The 19,582-nt window shown below is 34.8% G+C and overlaps 1 protein-coding gene across 1 annotated transcript; it reads left to right on the forward strand.

Moving 5' to 3' along the window:
• The first annotated feature begins 286 nt into the window (after positions 1-286).
• LOC137406852 (trace amine-associated receptor 4-like) lies at positions 287-19,258 on the forward strand. The gene is made up of 6 exons (XM_068093459.1): positions 287-347; positions 1,304-1,578; positions 4,610-4,717; positions 5,972-6,145; positions 15,600-15,813; positions 19,173-19,258. Exons 2-6 carry the CDS (start codon positions 1,315-1,317, stop codon positions 19,256-19,258), a joined length of 846 nt encoding a protein of 281 aa, XP_067949560.1. The 5' UTR covers positions 287-347; positions 1,304-1,314.
• Positions 19,259-19,582: the final 324 nt, after the last annotated feature.

Genomic DNA, 19,582 nt, shown 5'->3' on the forward strand with positions numbered 1-19,582 from the left:
TAAAATAACTCTAACTTATTCAAATCCACCTTTACATCAACTAGATTTCCTAGTCATAATCTTAAATTGCCTTGTAAATATCTCCTACCTTATGATATTCAGGTTTTGAACAATGAGAAGGGGTTAGTTGACACGTAATACTACTAGGAACATAAAGACCTATTGCACAATTTCTTACAGGCTCTCGATGTCAATAGAACCGATATAATACCAAGGTGTAAACAGTTATTATCCGAAAGGATAATCATCAACAGCTTGCATGTGTCACCCATTGGCTCCTATGCGAGTATATCTGGCGTTGTGAGGAGTCTGTATATCAAGCTTATGTAAGGTTATTCTAAACACTGGTAAGTTATTTACTCTTTGATGCCAGTCATGATAGGTTAAGGAACAAATACAGTGTAATAATACGCTTCTGTCTCCCTCAAACTGACCTATTGAAGCAAACATTTAGGCTGTCTTGTCATCTGACTGACAACCATGAATTTTTCGGCCAATGATGGCCTGTAAACTGTATCAGATTAATCTCTTCTGGTTATTGTATTCAGCTGATAATCACTTTCTAAAGCAGGTACTTTTATTGGTATACCCTGTACTTAGTTGTATTTGTCAGCTATTTTATGGCTTTTCAACATTTGCAGAGAATACGGCTAACTAAATTTTAATTCACATGGTTAACACTAGAACATATATATTACCGTTTCTTATGAAGATTATTAAATTTTGAGTGTTTGATTTTTTTTCCAGAAAATGCTTTTCAAACACTCAAATGATAGTTGAGTGTTTCTCTTTTGCTTGATCTTAGCTACACAACCAAAAATTTCAGAATAGGTTTTTTTGTAGCTATGCCATACTGCTATCACATAGAGAGTAAGATTTAACCTCTACCTCTTATCTTTCATATGGTTGGCGATGCCAGTGTAACCATACACTAGTTTCAACATGCATAATACGATCTTGCCCTAACCTTAAAGCAATTATGGCTCCAAGTTTTAAAATTGTAGTGAAGTTAATAATAAAATATCTTATTACTATTTACTATGAATGAACAGAAGTAGAAAGAATGGGGTACAATTTCGCCGCTGGCATTGTGAACATTTTTGAGTAATCGAATGAAATACATGTACATATAAAATCAATTTGCTTTGTATCTTTTTACTTTTGTCCCTTCATCGTATTTGACTTAACCAACTATCTAGACATCTGTAGAATGATTACATAACCAGCGATAAATCTTGTTACAACTAGGAAAGAGAGTCCAGTAGTGAAGAGAAAGTTTTTCTTCCACTTAAATTTGTTGTAGAATGACAAACAATGCAAACAGTCAACACCACAGACGAGTGGAAGACAGTGGGAGACAACTCTGATATCAACAGAGACCTAAATTTGAAGAGCATGAACAATCTCTTGGAGGATCCCGCTCACGTCATTGGATTAACCCATAAGATAGTAACTTGCTCAGCTACGATATTGACATTCATGGCAGTTGTCTTCTCATTGAGGGCAATATCAAAATCACCGATGCTTCCTGTTAATCGTCATTTTCTCTATTCTCTATCCTTCTCAGATTTATTGCAGGTAAGGCATTACCAATTCTAAACACTTATTCAAAGATGAGTTGAGCCTAAAAACTACTTCGCGCTTCTAATATGAAAGCTATATGCCTTCATATATGTCTTCAATGCCTAATAAATATGCCTATACTAGCTGTACCACCCGGTGTTGCCCGTATAATAGAAGAGTATTTGGGCAGAAAATTGATTTGTATTTAATATATAACAACATTTGCCATTCTAACTTTCAAACTACATATCATAAGAAAAATAAAAACAACTGTAAATGTTTTAAAACTTCGTCAAACTACTGTACCTTTCAAGCTAGTAGCCTGGCATATTGCCAATGGAAAATTCCACTAAGCTAGTTAATAAGGTTAGCCTTCCAATGACGGTAAGCCATGACTTTGAGTCTGCATTGTTGTCCAGCTCAGGTGTTCTAATAATAGCTATAGCCGGAAAACCTACAGACGGATCCACAGACGGACTTTGAGAAATATATATATATAGATCATACTGCATATCATTGCAATTCTGAAGGTGTTAAATCTCTAACCATTAAATACCACTGATTTTAACAGATTCCAGTTGAATCTAAAAAAATTTTACAGACTGTTTATTGGAAAAGTCATATTGAAATCTGCTTTTGGTATAAAAAGTTTAAAATGTTTCACTCACTTTCATGAGCCAGTTTTGTTTGATGATATCATAGCATAGTTTATGACCTGTTAAATATGCTGCTCGACCACATTATATGATATCCGAGCAAGCTTTAGATATTTCCAAATATGATGTATGATCCAATATAAAATATTGCAAAATAAATTTATGAGCTGGCAAAAACGATTATTTGACACCGAAATAGCAAAGATCATACTTTTACTTGGGGAAAACGTATTACTTACATTTTAGTACAACACACTAATTTCACTTGATGTGGTATACCAATTTATATTTGATAATTGCTAGTTTTGCTATGGTAGAGCCTACTGCTTTCACTTTGGAAGATCGTACTACTTTCACTTTGGAAGAACATACCACTTTCACTTTGGAAGAACTACTTTTACTTTGGTAGAGCATTCTACTTTCACTTTGAGAGAACATGCGACTTTCACTTGAGAGTTTTAAGTGAGAGGTTTAGGTTTAAGATGGTTATATATCTTATATTATAGAAATATTGGCACCACCTTGTAGGTGGTGCCAATATTTAGAATTTGGCCTCATTGTAGAATTGTCCTCTTGTAGACTTGTAGAATTTTGCCCTCTTTCAAATGGTGTATATTACAACAAGGAATGTTAGAGCTACTGCAAATGGGAGTTAGTTTTGTTTGTTAATGTGTTGATGTTGTGGTCTCTCCATTAAAGATTATATACAAATAGTGGGCGTGGCATGTTTGTTCGAAAACCAGTATGCTCCATATACACTTCCACGAGTCATGCAACTATTGCATACAAGGCATTGGGCACAACACTCTACATTCATTTTGATAGAACATAATGCTTTCACTTTGGTAGAACTTCTTAATTTCAGTGTCAATTTCAGCTTTCACTTTGGAGAACATGCTACTTTCGCTTCGGGCAAACACCCTACTCTCCTTTAAGTAGAGCGTACTATATTCATTTTGGTAGAACAAACTACATGTACTTTCAATTCTAGTAATAAAAAACTGTTTTAAGATGAACTCATCAGTTGTATATTCCTTTCATTAACTCATCACATACTTGTGAGACCATTATTATGAAATATGTTTAATATTTCCCCCAAACCTTGTTCATTTGAATTGAAAACCAAATCAGCTAAATGTGCTAACGAATTAGGTCTTACATCCTTAATCAAAGTCTACTAGTCCTTATTTGGAAATACTGAAACTGCACTTTGCACATATAGTAGCTGTATTAGACGTGTTCATTGCTATAGTAATAAGTTTAGTTTGTACATTTGAACATGAGTTTTTGTTTTCTCTTTGCTTTGTGATACGTACAGGTTATACACACCAACATCAAAACTTCCTTGTTCTTATTTGTTGCTAAAGACTAATTTAGAAATTTGATACCAAACAGTTCTATAATGAGGAAAAAGTGATTGGAACAAAACTCACTGAAGTTACAAGTTGACTTGCAACAAAATTCACATTACAGTCATTTGGTATCAAAAGGTTCACCATGTCTTACTCTGTTGTGTTGTAGGTGCAAAATATGTGGAGATGTGATTACAAGCTCTTGAAAGCTCAAAAACAAACAGTTAATCGCAGCCATCAGAAAAACGTAGTAGTTTGGAATCTCTTCCTGATGTAGTGTATTTTTGGTGTAGCTACCCTAAATTAAATGGTGGTGCTTAAATTCTGGTGCTTAAACAAGTCTAAAAATATTAAAAGCAAAACAAGAAGCAACTATTTTGAAATGCCTTTGAGTTTACGATATTCAAATTTCAGATCTACCTACAGTAGTATGCTCTATTGTTATAAGTTTAGTTTGTACATTTGAACATTAGTTTTTGTTTTCTCTTTTCTTTGTGATACGTACAGGTTATACAGACCGACATCAAAACTTCCTTGTTCTTATTGTTTGTTGCTAAAGACTACTTTAGAAATTTGTTACCAAACATTTTCCGATACAAACCAAATTTCAGATCTACCTACAGTATTTGGCTCTATTAGCAGTAATCTACATATTAGTGTCAATATTTTAATTGAAATGTTTTTTCAAACAATCAAATAATCGCTATAAAAAGAGTAACATACATTTTTAGTTTTTACCATATGAATGAGTTAGCCATGGATTGCTGAATGAAAATGAAATAAAAAATAATAAAATAGCTGGAGAATACAAGTAAGTACAGCGTATACATAGACCTATTAACTATACTATAACTATATTGGTGTAGTTAATAGGTCTATGAATGTATACCAATAAAAATTCTTAGTGTAAAAAGTGATTATTAGTCGAATGAGAGCGGCTGAAAGTGGAATTTGTAAAGAACGAATATTTTACGGTATGTAACCAGCACTATATTGAAAATATTAAAACTTACCAAGTCCTCTATTGGTATATTACAGGCAGGAGTTGTGCTTCCTCTCAGTATGACTTTGGCAATATCAGAGGACTGGGATTGTTTACCACCATATGGCTGGCTTTTTCAAATCTCTCTAAGCATTCACTTGCTGGTAAGTTGCTGCTAGATGGATTAGACATTTAATCACATATTTGCGCTGTTTTTACTCAACCCTATGCTAATGAAAACACACCCACAATATAATTGAACTCCTGATCAATACGATAACAAATTAACTTTTGAATGGTATGAAAAGATTTTATTATTAGAGCAGACATTCAAATATAAATGTAAAAACTCCTCCACTAGAAGCTTAGAAGTTTTTTCAAGGAAGGAAGATGGAGATGGGCGCACCCCCACTATTCTAACGTGTGTAGATGCATTTAGAATATTCTGTAGATTTTAGACAAGTAGTGCCAAGTCAAAGGATAGAAAAGAGATGAAAAACTAGAGTGTTTATTTATACAACTGAGCTGTCAAAACCATGTGATCAGATGATTTGGCAGAGTAATTAGTTTACATAATGCCTTCATCACCATTTCCTATCTATCTAATAGCAATCAGGGAATGGTTGCATTACTCCTTACAGTTTTTTTGTTTTATAATGTTTAACCTCAGCAAGAATTTCTTAAATTGCTGACTTTCTTTTACGAGAAGAACAATGATAACGATAGCGTGAAGAGCTTGAGAGAAGAATGCTTCGGACTTACTCGATGCCAATAACTTATAAGCTCTGGCAAACTTACACATATCTCCGGTTATAAGAGGACATTCCAAAACTTCTACAACTCGAACTCCTACAGTCAATATAGTTGCCTGTCACCCTGAACTGAAGCAGAGGATATGCTGTGCCTACATATTAAAGCAGCAAGAACTATATATTACTATGCATTGCACCGACTCCCCAAGCACTAGAGTGGCCAGCTGGTCCTTGGTCCTTGAGTAATTTGATGTGGCTATAATAGCTCTTTTATAATAGAAATGCATTAAGCCTCCTAATTGCCAAATGATTAGACTCTTTATCAAACAAAAGACATTTCATTTGGTTTTTGGATTGCTTCAAGAAGAACTCTAGCATTTTACACTTGATGTCGATTACATTTAGCAAATATTTTTTTAACTTTTTGAGGTGTTTCTGGACTTTATTACGTGTTAGCAGCCGATTCTAGTGCATGATGTATGTAATCAGAAGCTGGAAAGTTCATGCGACTAGCTTACTAAGGCTGGCTTGAGCAGATGACAGAACAAACACCTGAGCCTATGGCGTAAGCCAGTGCCTCTGGAAACAAAGCGCTTAAAGTACATTGATAATGACAATATGAACTTAGGCCATATACTGAGTGTCTGAACTGTGTTATGCTATAAGTTGACAGGTTTGTACTCGTTGGCCTTTGTGAATGTGGACCACTATATTGCGGTGACTGAATCATCTCATTACCTTCACCAGCTCGGACCACGAAAGTCCGCTTGTTGGGTTATCTTTATTTGGATTCTAGGGCTATCTTACTGCTTTCCTCTCTTCCTCATTGGACCCGAATGGGTAAGAACGTGTCAAAATATATTGCTAAATGAAATTAAAACTGTCTACTGTTCTTTAAAAACTAGCATCGCTTATCAATAGCAAAAACATTAACAAGCTAAGACTTTAACGAATATAAAGGCGAAAGAGTTGGATTAATTTTTAATATTAAACGAAGTTAAGACTGATAAGAAGTAGTATCAGGCGCGAATAACAGAAAAATTGACAAAAATTACAACAAAAACTTTTGAAGGCAGAAGTTTGATTCGCTTTTATAACTCAGTCTATTACTATGCAGCTATTTACTCAGAAAGCAATTGAAAATTGCAGAAAAATGCCAGAAAGCAAAAAATTGAATCATTATATATTATAGTGTAAACTAATAGCTTGTTGACCACCCTGTAAGACTAGAAAACAATTAATTCAAACAGCATTTAAAATAAGTTGGCTATATGGTTTTGGAGATAAACTCTTTGAGTTGTTGGGCTACTGACTTGACTTGAGACCACTTTTCAATTCAATCTGTTCAAGTTGTATATTATTAGCAAAAAAAATTAATAAAAAAATGTAAATTAAATATATATGAGTTTTTAGCGCATCAATTAAGTTTTATTTGATATAGAACAACTAGTCCTGTTAAAATTATAAATAATGTTTACCTTATTTATAAGTTGCAACAGAGAATTATAATGTTGGCTTAAATATTTACCTTATTTCCAAGCCATGATACCACAGTTAAGTATAATATAGTATTTATTTTCAACAATGACCATTTTTCCCGCACATATCCAAGAGATACAGGTTAAACTTTCCGAATCATGCAGAGTATTGTGATGACAACTCCTTTTAAACACAATGTCTATGCCAATTCATGATGGAAGCTATTATATATACAGTGGCCCCTCGCCTTACCGTTTTAATTCATTCCAGTGTTGGGACCGTAAGGCGAAAATTTCATGCAAAGGGGTATAGAAACCTATAGTAAATATCTAATGCAAACACCTCCTGGTAAAAATCATAAAAAATTTATACATGTATTGTACATATTAATAATTAGTAACAAATTAATATGTTAACCTTAGTAAAGTTCTATAGTTGCCGGCAGTAACTTTGGTGTATTTAGTGGTTATGATCTGCAAAAAAATGTAACATTACAATGTAATATGTGCAGTAAGTACCGTAGGGAGTTCTTACTTTCGAGGCAGGTTACTTACTTACTTACTTACAAAAGTAAGTAACATTTACTTACTTCTGTAACACAAACGTTGAATTTAACTTAAATAAATTTAGCTTAATAAACACATACTTGAAGCTAAGTTTTAGTATGAACTTTTAACTATTTTACTGAACTTCAACTTTTTCATCGCTAAAATTTAACCACCTATATGTTTCCGGTTTTATTTTCACAATAACTAATAACGTTAAACTGAGCGCGATCGAGCATCGTATCTCTTCCATTTATTTTATTATTTATGTTTCCGATTTCATTTTTACAATAACAATAACGAATAATGCCGAACTAAGCGATATCAAGCATCGTATCTCTATGCTTCGTTGTTAGAGAAAATTTGGCAAATAGCATATCAGCATATTTGTTGCTCCGACATAATCAGCACATCGACTGCTAAATTTGAATTTTAAGAGAAATTTTTGGTGATTTCATATGGCAAAAAATATTTCATATGGAGAGGGCAAAACATCAGCGTTTTCTAAATTTCAGGACAAAATAAATCGTACAACAAGGTCAGGGTAACCCGAAGGCGCACTGTATCCAATAATCTCTTACCAAAAGTTTTATGAACTTTTGACCATTCAACAAATGTGCTGTTATTAAATACAAGTAGAAAAAAAATGATTTTTTTGAGGTGGCAAGAAATTTTAGAACAAAAATAACATGGAGATTTTTTTAACATGTTACAGAGACAGTGATAATAAATGATGCCTAAACTTATGAGACTGCCAATAAAACAGCGTCCGTTAAAGAAAGCAAAGACTTATCTGGCATTTCTTGCGGTTACACTCCACTCGCTGATGCTTGTGCAAATATTAATGTAATATACATGGTTTGGCATGTCTAGTTTTTTGCTAAGTCTTTTATAAATCCTTATTTACTGATTGTACTGTGATTCTAAAATAGCTTTTTAAACCTTGTTGTTGACTTGTCTATAACCCAAGCATAACTTGCAGTCTTGCATCCCATGCACACATGCAAATGTTTCACTGTCAAATTATTGACAAACATGATAAATCCGCAGGATGAATATGACAAGTTTTTATTTTATGTTTTGCAAGCAGAATACGATGAGCTATGTAATGTGTTGATAATCAGAGAAGCCTTCTATCAGCAAGCAGAATATCAGCGAGCAAAATCAGAAGCAAAACATTAGATGAATTTTAGAAATGGTTGGAAAAATTAGGGATAAACATAAGATAAGAATAAAAGCTTCATAGACTGCAGGAGCTGAATATTTAAAAAGTGGAATGACCTTTGCATCAAAACACGATGTTAAAAATTTGAAGTAATTTGTAAATTGTAGGCCTACTGAGATTTACAGTGCCAGAAAAATAAAGACTTTTTCGAACATGAGATATTTCAAACATGTTTCATGTATATCTTTTCATAAAACAATATATATTGGTTGGTGACAATCAGTTGTAGAACTAAACAAGAATATTATTCTGTCTTGACATTCTAGATTCTGATTGTATCAATGGGCAAGAAAAGGTTAGATCAAACAGGTGGGCACCTGCAGTGAAATGCAGTGCATTGATATGTATTCTTATTACATACAATGGAACTTTTACATGAGAATTCAGTTCATTCTGAGACTTGTTTGCATGTTGTACATTAGATCAAATGCACTGTAGTGCAATTGATCTAATGTGCAAATGCATCTAACGTACATTGGATTTGCACGTTGCATGTAAATTAGATCAAAATAATGCCTTACGTTGTACGTAATGCATTTGATTTAACGTACAAATCACTTGGCCCGTGGAACGAAATAAATGCACTGTAATGCATTTAATTCGTTCTACAGGCCAAGTGATAGCTCCTTAATAAATACTGGAGATAATAACAAATAGTCATAACACCATGTCCTTATATGAGAGAGACACAGAAAATAAATTAACTAAGAAATAAATAAAAGCCTCTATTTCCATTTCTCCTTAGTGACAGGTAAATGAAGATCAAGGCTGGTGATAGGAATAAATGGGCTACCGCCTTTAACCTAGTCTAAGTGATGTTTAACCTAACTTAACAGAAACTGTTTTTATTGCAAGCTTTTTTGTTTGCTTTTTAATTTCCAAAATAACGCAAAAACCTTTTGTGCGTCATGTGTTGGAAAATATTTCAGGTATCGGATCAAATATTTGCTCAAATTTCACGTTGTATGTTGAAGCACTAGATTTTACATTGTATGTTGAAACATTGAAATTTACATTGCATGTTGCAACATTGAATTTTACATTGCATGTTGCAACATTGAATTTTACATTGCATGTGGCAACATTGAATTTTACATTGCGGGCTGAAACATTGAATTTTACATTGTATGTTAAAACAATGCATTATTCATTACATGTTGGATAATTTGTAGGGAAAGGCACTCATAAATAGAGGTTTTAACATATATTAAAGTAACCTTATTTTTCCACAACGATACGTTTTCTCAGCTCACTCTCTGTACATGTAGGCAACTGAGCTCGGCTTCATTTTGATTGAATAACTCTCTGATTTGGCAGCACCGTATTAACGAACACGTTTTCAAATTGTTGCACATCAACAGGTTCATAGAATTTAACATCATACCTTCAGACAGCTTGGGGCAGAGAACAGAATTTTACCAAATTAATATTTGCCACTCAATCCATTGCGACAACTAAAGTTAATTAAATATTGAAACATACTGCTTGCCCGAAGGCTCAAAAACTGTTCACACTTTGGAAAATTTGTACCATAATGATATACAGAATTTACTGAGGGCTTGAAAAGTAAAAAAGTTTGTTAGTAAGCCGATAAAATGACTACGTGTCCTCTTGTAATATTAGACATGATAATCATGGGAATCACCGCCGAGATATTCTGCACTAGTAACCTAAGTACCTCGAGTGTGTCTACGAGAGTGTCAGATAGAGCAACAGCTGTTCCAGTGGTTTTGATTGAGACATCACGGCAAGCAGTTTCTTCCTGCAAATATAGTAGACGCTTTTACAACGTAAATAATCCGTTTCTAGAAGCTTCTTTGTTGTAGGGGTTTTACATTATACGAACAGTAAACTACACGTAAATTGCCTCCTCCGTTCCCACATTGTTCCAACTCCCTGTTTGGCCCTTCAAGTCGTAAACAACTAAACTTTACTTTTTAATTTAATGACTGTACAGTAACTGTGATATTGTTGGTTTGTAGCGACAACTTTTCTCTTTATTCCTATCATTTTTCATTGGTTTAGGGTTCATGATTACGGTTATTTTATGTCTAGTTTGAGGGAGAGCACACCTTCAATGTAAATACAAATTGATTTTTTTCTTGTTTTTTCTAGACAGCAAAGTTTATGGCGAAATGAAAAAAATTAAAAATATTGAATATTTCTAAAACAAAGTAAAACAAAAATGTATATTTAATACAGTAAGAGCAGTGTATGTCTGTCTGTCTTTCCGAAGCTAGGATTAGAGGTTATTATAACAGATTGATTTTAACGAGACTCTAATTCTTGAAGTTCAGGTTGGTAGACTGACACTCTAAAACCTCTACCAATCGACCACCTTCAAGTATTTCTGAATAACTGGGCAGCTACTTATTATTTTTGCTTTATCAGCACCTGATGATCTCATATTGAGATATTGACATACCGTAAAACCTCTAATTAAACGCCGCCTCTATTTGAACACCACCTCCAATTGACCATCACCATGAGAGAAGGGTTGAAAAATAGAGCACCATAGCGTTCAATTAGAGGCTTTACAGTATATATATATCAATGTCATTATATCAACATATTGACGGTCTATCTCTGCATGCTAGACTGTGAGAGTACTATTATATATAATAAAGATTACCCATTTTCTTTCCCAAGATTGGTGAGAGAAAAAAACAATACATTTAATGCTAACTATAGAACTCTAGTTATTAAGTTACATGTACAAATTGGGCCTGGTTTGCTTATTGTTAGTTTACTGTGTTTAAATTTGTATTCAACGCCTTGTACCTAGAGGCCAAAGCATGCATTTACATGTTAAAGTAAACTGATCCAATGCATAGTTTGTCTGTAGAATAATGTAAGATATGCATGTAGCTATATGGCAATATGAACATAACATCCAAACATCCAGAGCATCCAAACATAACCAATGTCCAAGATGTAGACTATCACTGAAAATAGTGAGTAATTATTAGTCAATGCGGCTAGAACACTAGCAAATCATAAGATTATCTACGAGTGAGTTTCAGGAATTGACAGACATGTAAAACAATTATTTTCAGCTGTTATGAAATAGAGCTGTTGTGCAAACCGGCCCAAAAATATCATGTGACGTTGACCAGCAGATTGATGGTTTTAAAACACGTGTTTGAAGAAGTGTCATTTCAATGCTAAGTGTGTAAGAAAGGCAAAAATGCATATGAATGTTTCCATTTCGATGTTTAGGTAAAATGATGTTTTGCTACATATACGGTAATTGTATATTGACCGAGAAAGTTGTGCACTCATGCCATATTTTCAATTTTCCTTCTTAATCTATATACATATATATAAATATGAGTGTTTGTCGTTCATATGTCCAGTTATAGCGATAAAGTTATAAGAATGAAGAATCCACTTCACACTGGAATCGAACTCGGAACCTCCAGTTTTGCAAACAAATGTATTATCTATTAGTAATTAATGATTGTGCACATACTTATGCAGTGCTTGCGGAAGTACTATTGGTTACTACTAGCATGCTTCAAGATCATGATTGCGTTAGAGATCATGATGCACTCTTTTTCCTAACGTTGGCTTCAGAGGGACTGGCTTTAGACTAGCTTAAGTTACTCAAATTCATCGGGTAAACAAACTTGAGCATTTGAAATAAATTTTCTGGCAAAAACTGTTTTATAAACCTTAGAGTTTGTCGGTCGGTTGTTCACCTGTCCAGTTATAGCGATAAAGTTTTAGCAATCAAAAACCACTATTGTATTGGATTTGAACTCGCAACATTCAAATAACAATTCTACTAACAAACGCATGCAACCACAGGGCTAAGCAGTTCTTATCACACATATCACTCTTACCATATGCCAAATATTTTTTTCGCGATTGCCCACAATAAATTATTGATTAAAACAGTGCGCAATCGAGTTACGATACCACTGTTATAAGATTTTTTTTTCCTATCTCAGCGATATTCGTTATAAGTTATAGTAAAAATGAAATCATAAACCAAGAAGTCATAAAGTTTTAGCCGATGACAGAGTTGAAGTTAAGTTTAGTAAAATACATACTAAAACTTAGCTTTATGTGTTTATTAAGCAAAAATCATAAAATTAAAACTCAACGTTTATGCTATACGTCTGTCTCAAAGGTGAGAACTCTCCATGGTATGTACTGCACATAGTACATTGCAATGTTACACTTTTTTGCAGATCAAACCACTAAATAGACTAAAGTTACTGCGGGTAACTATAGTTACTAAGGTTAACATATTGTTTTTCTAACTAAATGTATATAAAATTTTGATGATTTTTATCAGGTTGTGTTTGCATTAGATACCCTAGGACACTTATGTATTCACGTCATCTAACGTTTGCATTTTCACGGAGTCATCCTCTCGTGAAGATTTCATAAGCGAAACTAAACTATCATAACGAACGAGCGAAAACTCGAAACTAAATAGCTTTGTTCATTGATATCCACAATAAAATCGTCATATATAGAGGGACCTAGGCATCATTGATAGTCCAAGAAACAAATGGCAGCCAGCGATCAAATTGAATCATCTATCTCGCCCATACATTTTTACCTGCGGTTTACAAATACAAACTAGTCCCTCATTGAAAAATTTTTCTTACTAGCGAACTGGACCTGAGGAATCTAATCTGTTTGTTCCACTGCATTTATTTTCACATCACTATATTTTCGCACTCACCAGAGCCGCGAAATTAAGTTGCAGCTAAATTTTACTCTGTGCGCTACTCACGAAAGTAAATACTAGTGAAATAAAGGTGTCTTAGGGTAATTGCAATGAATTGCTATTACCCTCTCTACACCATTTCCGCCTTATGATTCTCACGAAACACTGAAACGAAATAAAATCATATAAGGGTATAACAAATAGTTTTTCATTGTAAGCGTAGCAAAACAGATCTTATTTAGCCATTACTTGCTAATTATTTAATATTCACATTTAAAGACTTTCATAATTGTTTTACCTTTTCTCCTAATTTATTTTAACTGCATAAAAAAATTCTTGATATGAAATTTAAAGGTTACAACGGTTAGAAAAAGTTTAAAAACCCTTAGAGTTGTTTTATTTTTTCTCATAATTTATTTAAACTGCACAAAACACTTTTCTCATGTTATGAAGGTTAAAAGTTAGGATGGTAACTGTTGTTGTATGCTATGTAAAAATAAATATCTTGAGCAAAGGGTTTTTTATTACCCGAGCAACGCTTGGCATTCAGCTAGTCTTTGCTATAGTAAGAGTCTGTCCCTTTTTCCGTAGCCACGGCTGAAAGTTTGGCAAAAAGATTGCATCAGATGGAATTTTAACTCTTGATATTTCAGCTTCGCAGATCAACACTTTAACATCTGCACCAATTAGTGCACCATCAACCACCAGTTGCTGTTTAAAAATAATTCTGCAGATACTTATTCTCTGTGCTTTATCGCCACACTTGATGATCACTCATGACACACTAGTCTGCCATCGTACTGGTGTCTAAAAGTTATAGAAAACACTCTTGCAATGACTGATTTATTAGTTCAAGTAAATTTTAAGACGACACACATGATCTTCACCAGGGCCGTATCCTCCTATACTGCAACTACTGCCATGGCAGTACCATTTTTTGAGGCTCAAAATCCCGGAATTCACGTCTTTTTGCTTGATTTTAACACTTTGGCTGGGGAAATGGCCAAAATGTCGTTTATCGGTTGTGTGGGGGAACGGCATTTACATCGCTTTTAGTATAAAGCGGCCGTCTCGCAACGTTACACAAAGGATATGAATGCTAGTAAGTTTTAAATATCATCAACAAGATATTAGTCGATAAAATAAGATATGAAACGATTATCCGAAAGGCGTTGCTTTGTGCTAATGAAATCGCGCCTCCTTGGAAAAGAATAAAAGCTGGAAATACCAGTCAACATCGGCTCGACTTTCAAAATGGTAAAATAAAATATTATTTGATTCTCCGATTGTAAGTGATTTTTTGGTGTGATTAGAATAACAATAATTCAAATGATGGAAGTGATTTAAAATTTTTAGACTTTTATAATACTTGGAATATACAGAGAAAAACGATCGTTGTGGTAGCTCGCACGGCAACGTTATAGCAATGGACTCTACCGAAAGGAATGCTTCCAAGCATTTCATACAGAGACAATTGTACATGGTTGTGTTTTTTGTAGTAGTAGATATGTAAATGAATGCTTATGCACAAAAGCTTTTGTTCATAGAAATAAATTAAGTTTGAGCTATGCATTTAACATGCATAGCTCAAACTTAAATCTACTAGGTACTACTTGCTCAGTATTATAGACTATAGTATAAGTACATTATTTTTAACATGGTGTTCTATTAATTTTACTTTTCAACTCTACAATATTATTTAATTAAATTATTTCATAGGAGACTACTCATCTCCTACACCATTCAGCATTGTACCCGGTGATAATTCTACCTCATGCTAGCTGTGACCAACCCCTTTAGCAGCTCCCGTTCACATTATATTTTTAATAAGCGTTGTTAAAGACAATCTCAATAAACAGTTTTATATTTGGAAAACTGGATTATGTCAATTTTTCTGTTAGAACATGTGCCCCATCAAGAGCCAAGTGTGCTAGATTTGCACCATTTTGACTAGTTATACTAAAAATTTTCCCGGGTGAGAACCCCCGCACCCCTCCCCTCTCCCCACAAAGAGGGCGCTCGGTACCCCTCTTGGACTCTCTCTGCAGTACCATTTTTAAACAGGTGGACACTGCCCTGATCTTCACCAAGAAAACTCAAAAATTGGAAACTTGAGAAAATTCCATCATGCCTGGCCTAACGTTGATACAATTGGTACAAAGCATCACACTGCAAAAGTGACCTGGGTTTTTCAGTTAACAGAAACATTGTATTGCTCAAACGACTTTTTGCAATGAAAGAATTAATCTACTTTTTGTTTACATAGAAATAAATGTTATATGACCATGATAATGGAAAATAGTTTGGTGTTGAACTTAAGCTTGAAATATACACACCTTCTGACACGAACTATAATTACAGGCTGTGCTCTGTTCATCAAACCTGATGTTCTGTGTAATAAACCACAAACAAATCGCTGCCTATAGTATCACAGCTCTGATTATACTCCTTCCTCCACCGATTGTTATCTTTGCAAGCACTGGATTTAGAGGCCTTTTTCCTCATCCTGATGACACATATAAAACATCTGTTGAGAGAATTGTGATGTTCAGGGCAAACACAGCAGCTGGCATAGGTAAGCTTTGCTGGCTGGCTTTATATGATGGTATGAAAAGAGCAGACAACTTCATATTTAATGCCACTTAGCCAACTAATGCTATGTAAAGCCTGGTTCCCATATCGATTGCGATACTCCGGCGGTAACTTGCGCAGCAAAATGTTTGTGACATTAGGCTCGGCGGCATATGTTCACATATAAGCTGCATCGCTAAACATAATCGCGTAATCAAATAAAATGCTCGCTAGCCACACTGTTCCTATAATGGTGACCTTCACACATACAATGCATTTCGGGAAGGTTTTGCCTGCGGTCTTTTGCGAAATTTGAGCAGCGCGAAACTATTGCGATGCCGCCGGCAACTACCGGCGGTCCTCTGCGGTACCCGGCGCGTAGGTTCCCATTTCACCGCTAATAGCCTGCAGTGCTGTCGCCGGTGCTTTGCGACGTATATGGGAACGAGGCATAAGCCAGGGTTCTTGAGCCAATCTATTGTGCATGTAAGAAAGTTGTTTATATTTTTGACATATTATTTGTCTACATTTATACCTTGCTACTGCCAGAAGGGAATTAAAAACAATTTATGTAAAACTCTTGCTGAACTCAAATAGAAATAAAAGGGTGAAGCATAGTTATGTTATAGCTTACTAAACAACTACGAGAAAACTGACTGACTCCCTCAACTAGACATACTTAAATCTTGTGGTGTTAAAAATCAAAAGAAATAGGTTAATGACTTCAGATCACAACACCTAAGGATTCGATGTTTCAATAAGTGTCTCAAATTCACTGCATTTGTTTAATGATTGCTAATACAAGACAACTCTTAACTGCATGGTAACAATGAGTATTGATTAAACAGCAAGTAACTGTTCAGTTTTGTTTTGCAGTAACATTGATGGTGTGGATAGTAGGCTTTGCTGGAGCTGTGATCACTAGCCTGCATCCGACAGCACGATTGATCTTATTCTGGTTTGGTATATGTGCTCCCTTATGGAGAGCAATTTGCTATTGGTGTGTTGCATCTCCTATCATCAGACACATGTATGACTATGTAGAGAGCAGCAAACCAGGCTCTTAGCTCAGTGTAAAAACCTATCAATGGGTTGGGGTAAAACATTCTTTAATACCTGCATTTCCTGTCTGTCTTTCTGTAAGAAATATTCTAGGCTGTTTTTTTGTAGAAACTGCTGTCAGTGCACACTTACTTCAATTGTTTAACAAAATATTCATTATGGATAAATGCCTTTGAATTACATTGAATGCTATTACATGTATATAAGTTTTACATTTTCTCGTAATAAATTTTGATAGCAAATTACCTAATTAATGAGCAAATCGACAAAACCCCGAGTCATAGACATAAACCCTGCTAGTAAATCCATCGTTTTTTTGACATCATTACCCTGTTCGCACATGCGCTCGTCTACGAAAAAGCTACCATCTTTGTAGAAAACGATAGCCATTCTCCTGATTAATAGTATTTTTCGGTGTTGTTTGGATACTAAAATAAAAAATTTGCAAACAAAAGCATTGTTTGCAATAATTAATTGCAAAGCTTGTGTTTTTAACGATAAAAGTTTGCCATAAAGATGGCAGACAACGATAGAATGATGTCACGAAAAAACGAAGGATAGATTAGTAACAAAAAGAAACAAACCACAAACTCGTAAAAAACCAAATGAAAACCTCAGATAAAGATTCATGACTTCTTCACACCTCTATCTTTGTTCATGCCAAAAAGCCAAAAAAAAAATTTATGCATTGGCTGTTTTTTCAACCTGCACGTGTCTTGCAACCAAAAACCATAATAAAAAAATTATATTAGAATTTTGGTACATTTTCAAACAAACGATAATTAATTAATACTAATAGTAGTAAAAACAGTAAAAAAAATTTTATGCAGATGGTAATTGTTGATTAGAAATTATGTGTGTACAAAACAAAAAGTCATAATCCGATTTCGTGTCTAGTGATGTAATGTCTAGTCCTACCAAGTTAGGAGCAGAAGCTTTCATACAGAAACAAAGCAGGGCTATGCTACTAAAAAGGAACAGCAAATGTTTTTATTACACACTAAGCCTGTTGCTTTTCGTCTATCACTCAGTCAGTAAAGACGCAATCAACCAACACATTTGGTGAGCAGTGACATGAACAGCTAAAGTAAATATTTGCAATAATTTGGGTATTATACGCGCCAGAGCACAGCTTGCAATTTTATGTTTTGTTTGACCGTCTATTGTTCTTTTGAAGTTATATCTTCATGTATGTATATATATATATATATATATATATATATCCATCATCAGTGGATGCAAGCAGCTAGCAAGAAATGCATACACTGAGCGGCATAATCACGTCGCAGGTGGTGTTGTGTATGGAAGTCTATGTGACGAGTATGGCCTTAATAAACTACAACACTGGTGGGAAACTCCTGGTAAGGTCAATGAAAATGATCGCGCTAAGATCCTCTGGGACTTCTATATCCGGACTGACAAGCATGTCCTAGCAAACCAACCAGATATAGTGGTGGTGGACAAGGAGAACAAGAGAGCTACTATAATAGATATAGCAGTACCCAATGACTACTATATAGACAGCAAAGAAAAAGAAAAGGTAGAGAAATATCTCCCTCTTGGAGAAGAGATTGAAAAATGCTGGGATGTAAAAACAACTGTAATCCCAGTAGTCGTTGGGGCACTGGGCGCAATAACACCGGCGCATAAAATGTGGCTTGCCCAAATACCAACAGCAATCAACTCAGGTGAGTTGCAAAAAAGTGCGCTACTGGGAATAGCTAAGATCTTGAGGCGAGTGCTCAAACTCCTAGGTCTCTGGTAGGAGACCCGAGTTAGAGCAGAAACTACCACCCATACGGGTTAACCGGGGTGAGGAATCAATTTATATATATATATATATATATATATTATGCATGTGCACATATATTTATAATGTGTATATGTATATAATTGTTTCCTCACCCGGTTAACGCAAATGGGTAGTAATGTTTGCCCAAGCTCAGGTATCCTACCAGAAACGGTTTGAGTACTCGCCTCAAAATCTTAGCTATTCCCAATAACACGCTTTTTTACGACTCACTTGATTGGCTGTTGCCTGTTGACTGTATTGACTGTAGCCAGTATTTGGGCAAGCCAAATTTGATGTGCAGGTGTTATTGGGCCCAATAATCAAATTACTGCTAGAATTACAGTTGCTCTTGCATACCAGCAGTTTTCTATCTCCTCTCTAAGTGGGAGATAATGCCCCACTTTTTCCGTTTCTTTGCTGGCTATGCTGTAGTCATTGGTTACGGCTATATCTATAATGCTAGCCCTCTTGCTCTCCTCTACTAATACAATACCTTGCTATTTGCTTAGATTTGATCTTGCTAGACATGCTTGTTAGTTCAGATGTAGAAGTCACTGAGGAGCTTAGCACAATCATTCTCATTGACCATTCCTGAAGCTCCCCACCAGTGTTATGGTTTATTGTGGTCATATTTTTATTTATTATGTACATGTTTATAGCTCAAAAGTTGGCTTTCCGTGTGTTATAATCCCGGTTCTGAAGAGTAACGGTGAACTTATTTGCCCTACCAAAACATTCGGCCTGAGAATTTCAATGCGCTATTTAGGATGGCTATGATCACTATTTGAATAGGTAGTCTCAGCTGCTATGCATGGCCTTCTGGAAGATTCCCTTTATTTTCTTGTCAGATTAAACGTTAAAAAAATTTCCCAACTAAAGATGAGATCAATATTACCACAACTGTCCTATTAGTTTGCTA

This window comes from Watersipora subatra, chromosome 10, assembly GCF_963576615.1.
Source record: "Watersipora subatra chromosome 10, tzWatSuba1.1, whole genome shotgun sequence".
Lineage (NCBI taxonomy): Eukaryota > Metazoa > Bryozoa > Gymnolaemata > Cheilostomatida > Watersiporidae > Watersipora > Watersipora subatra.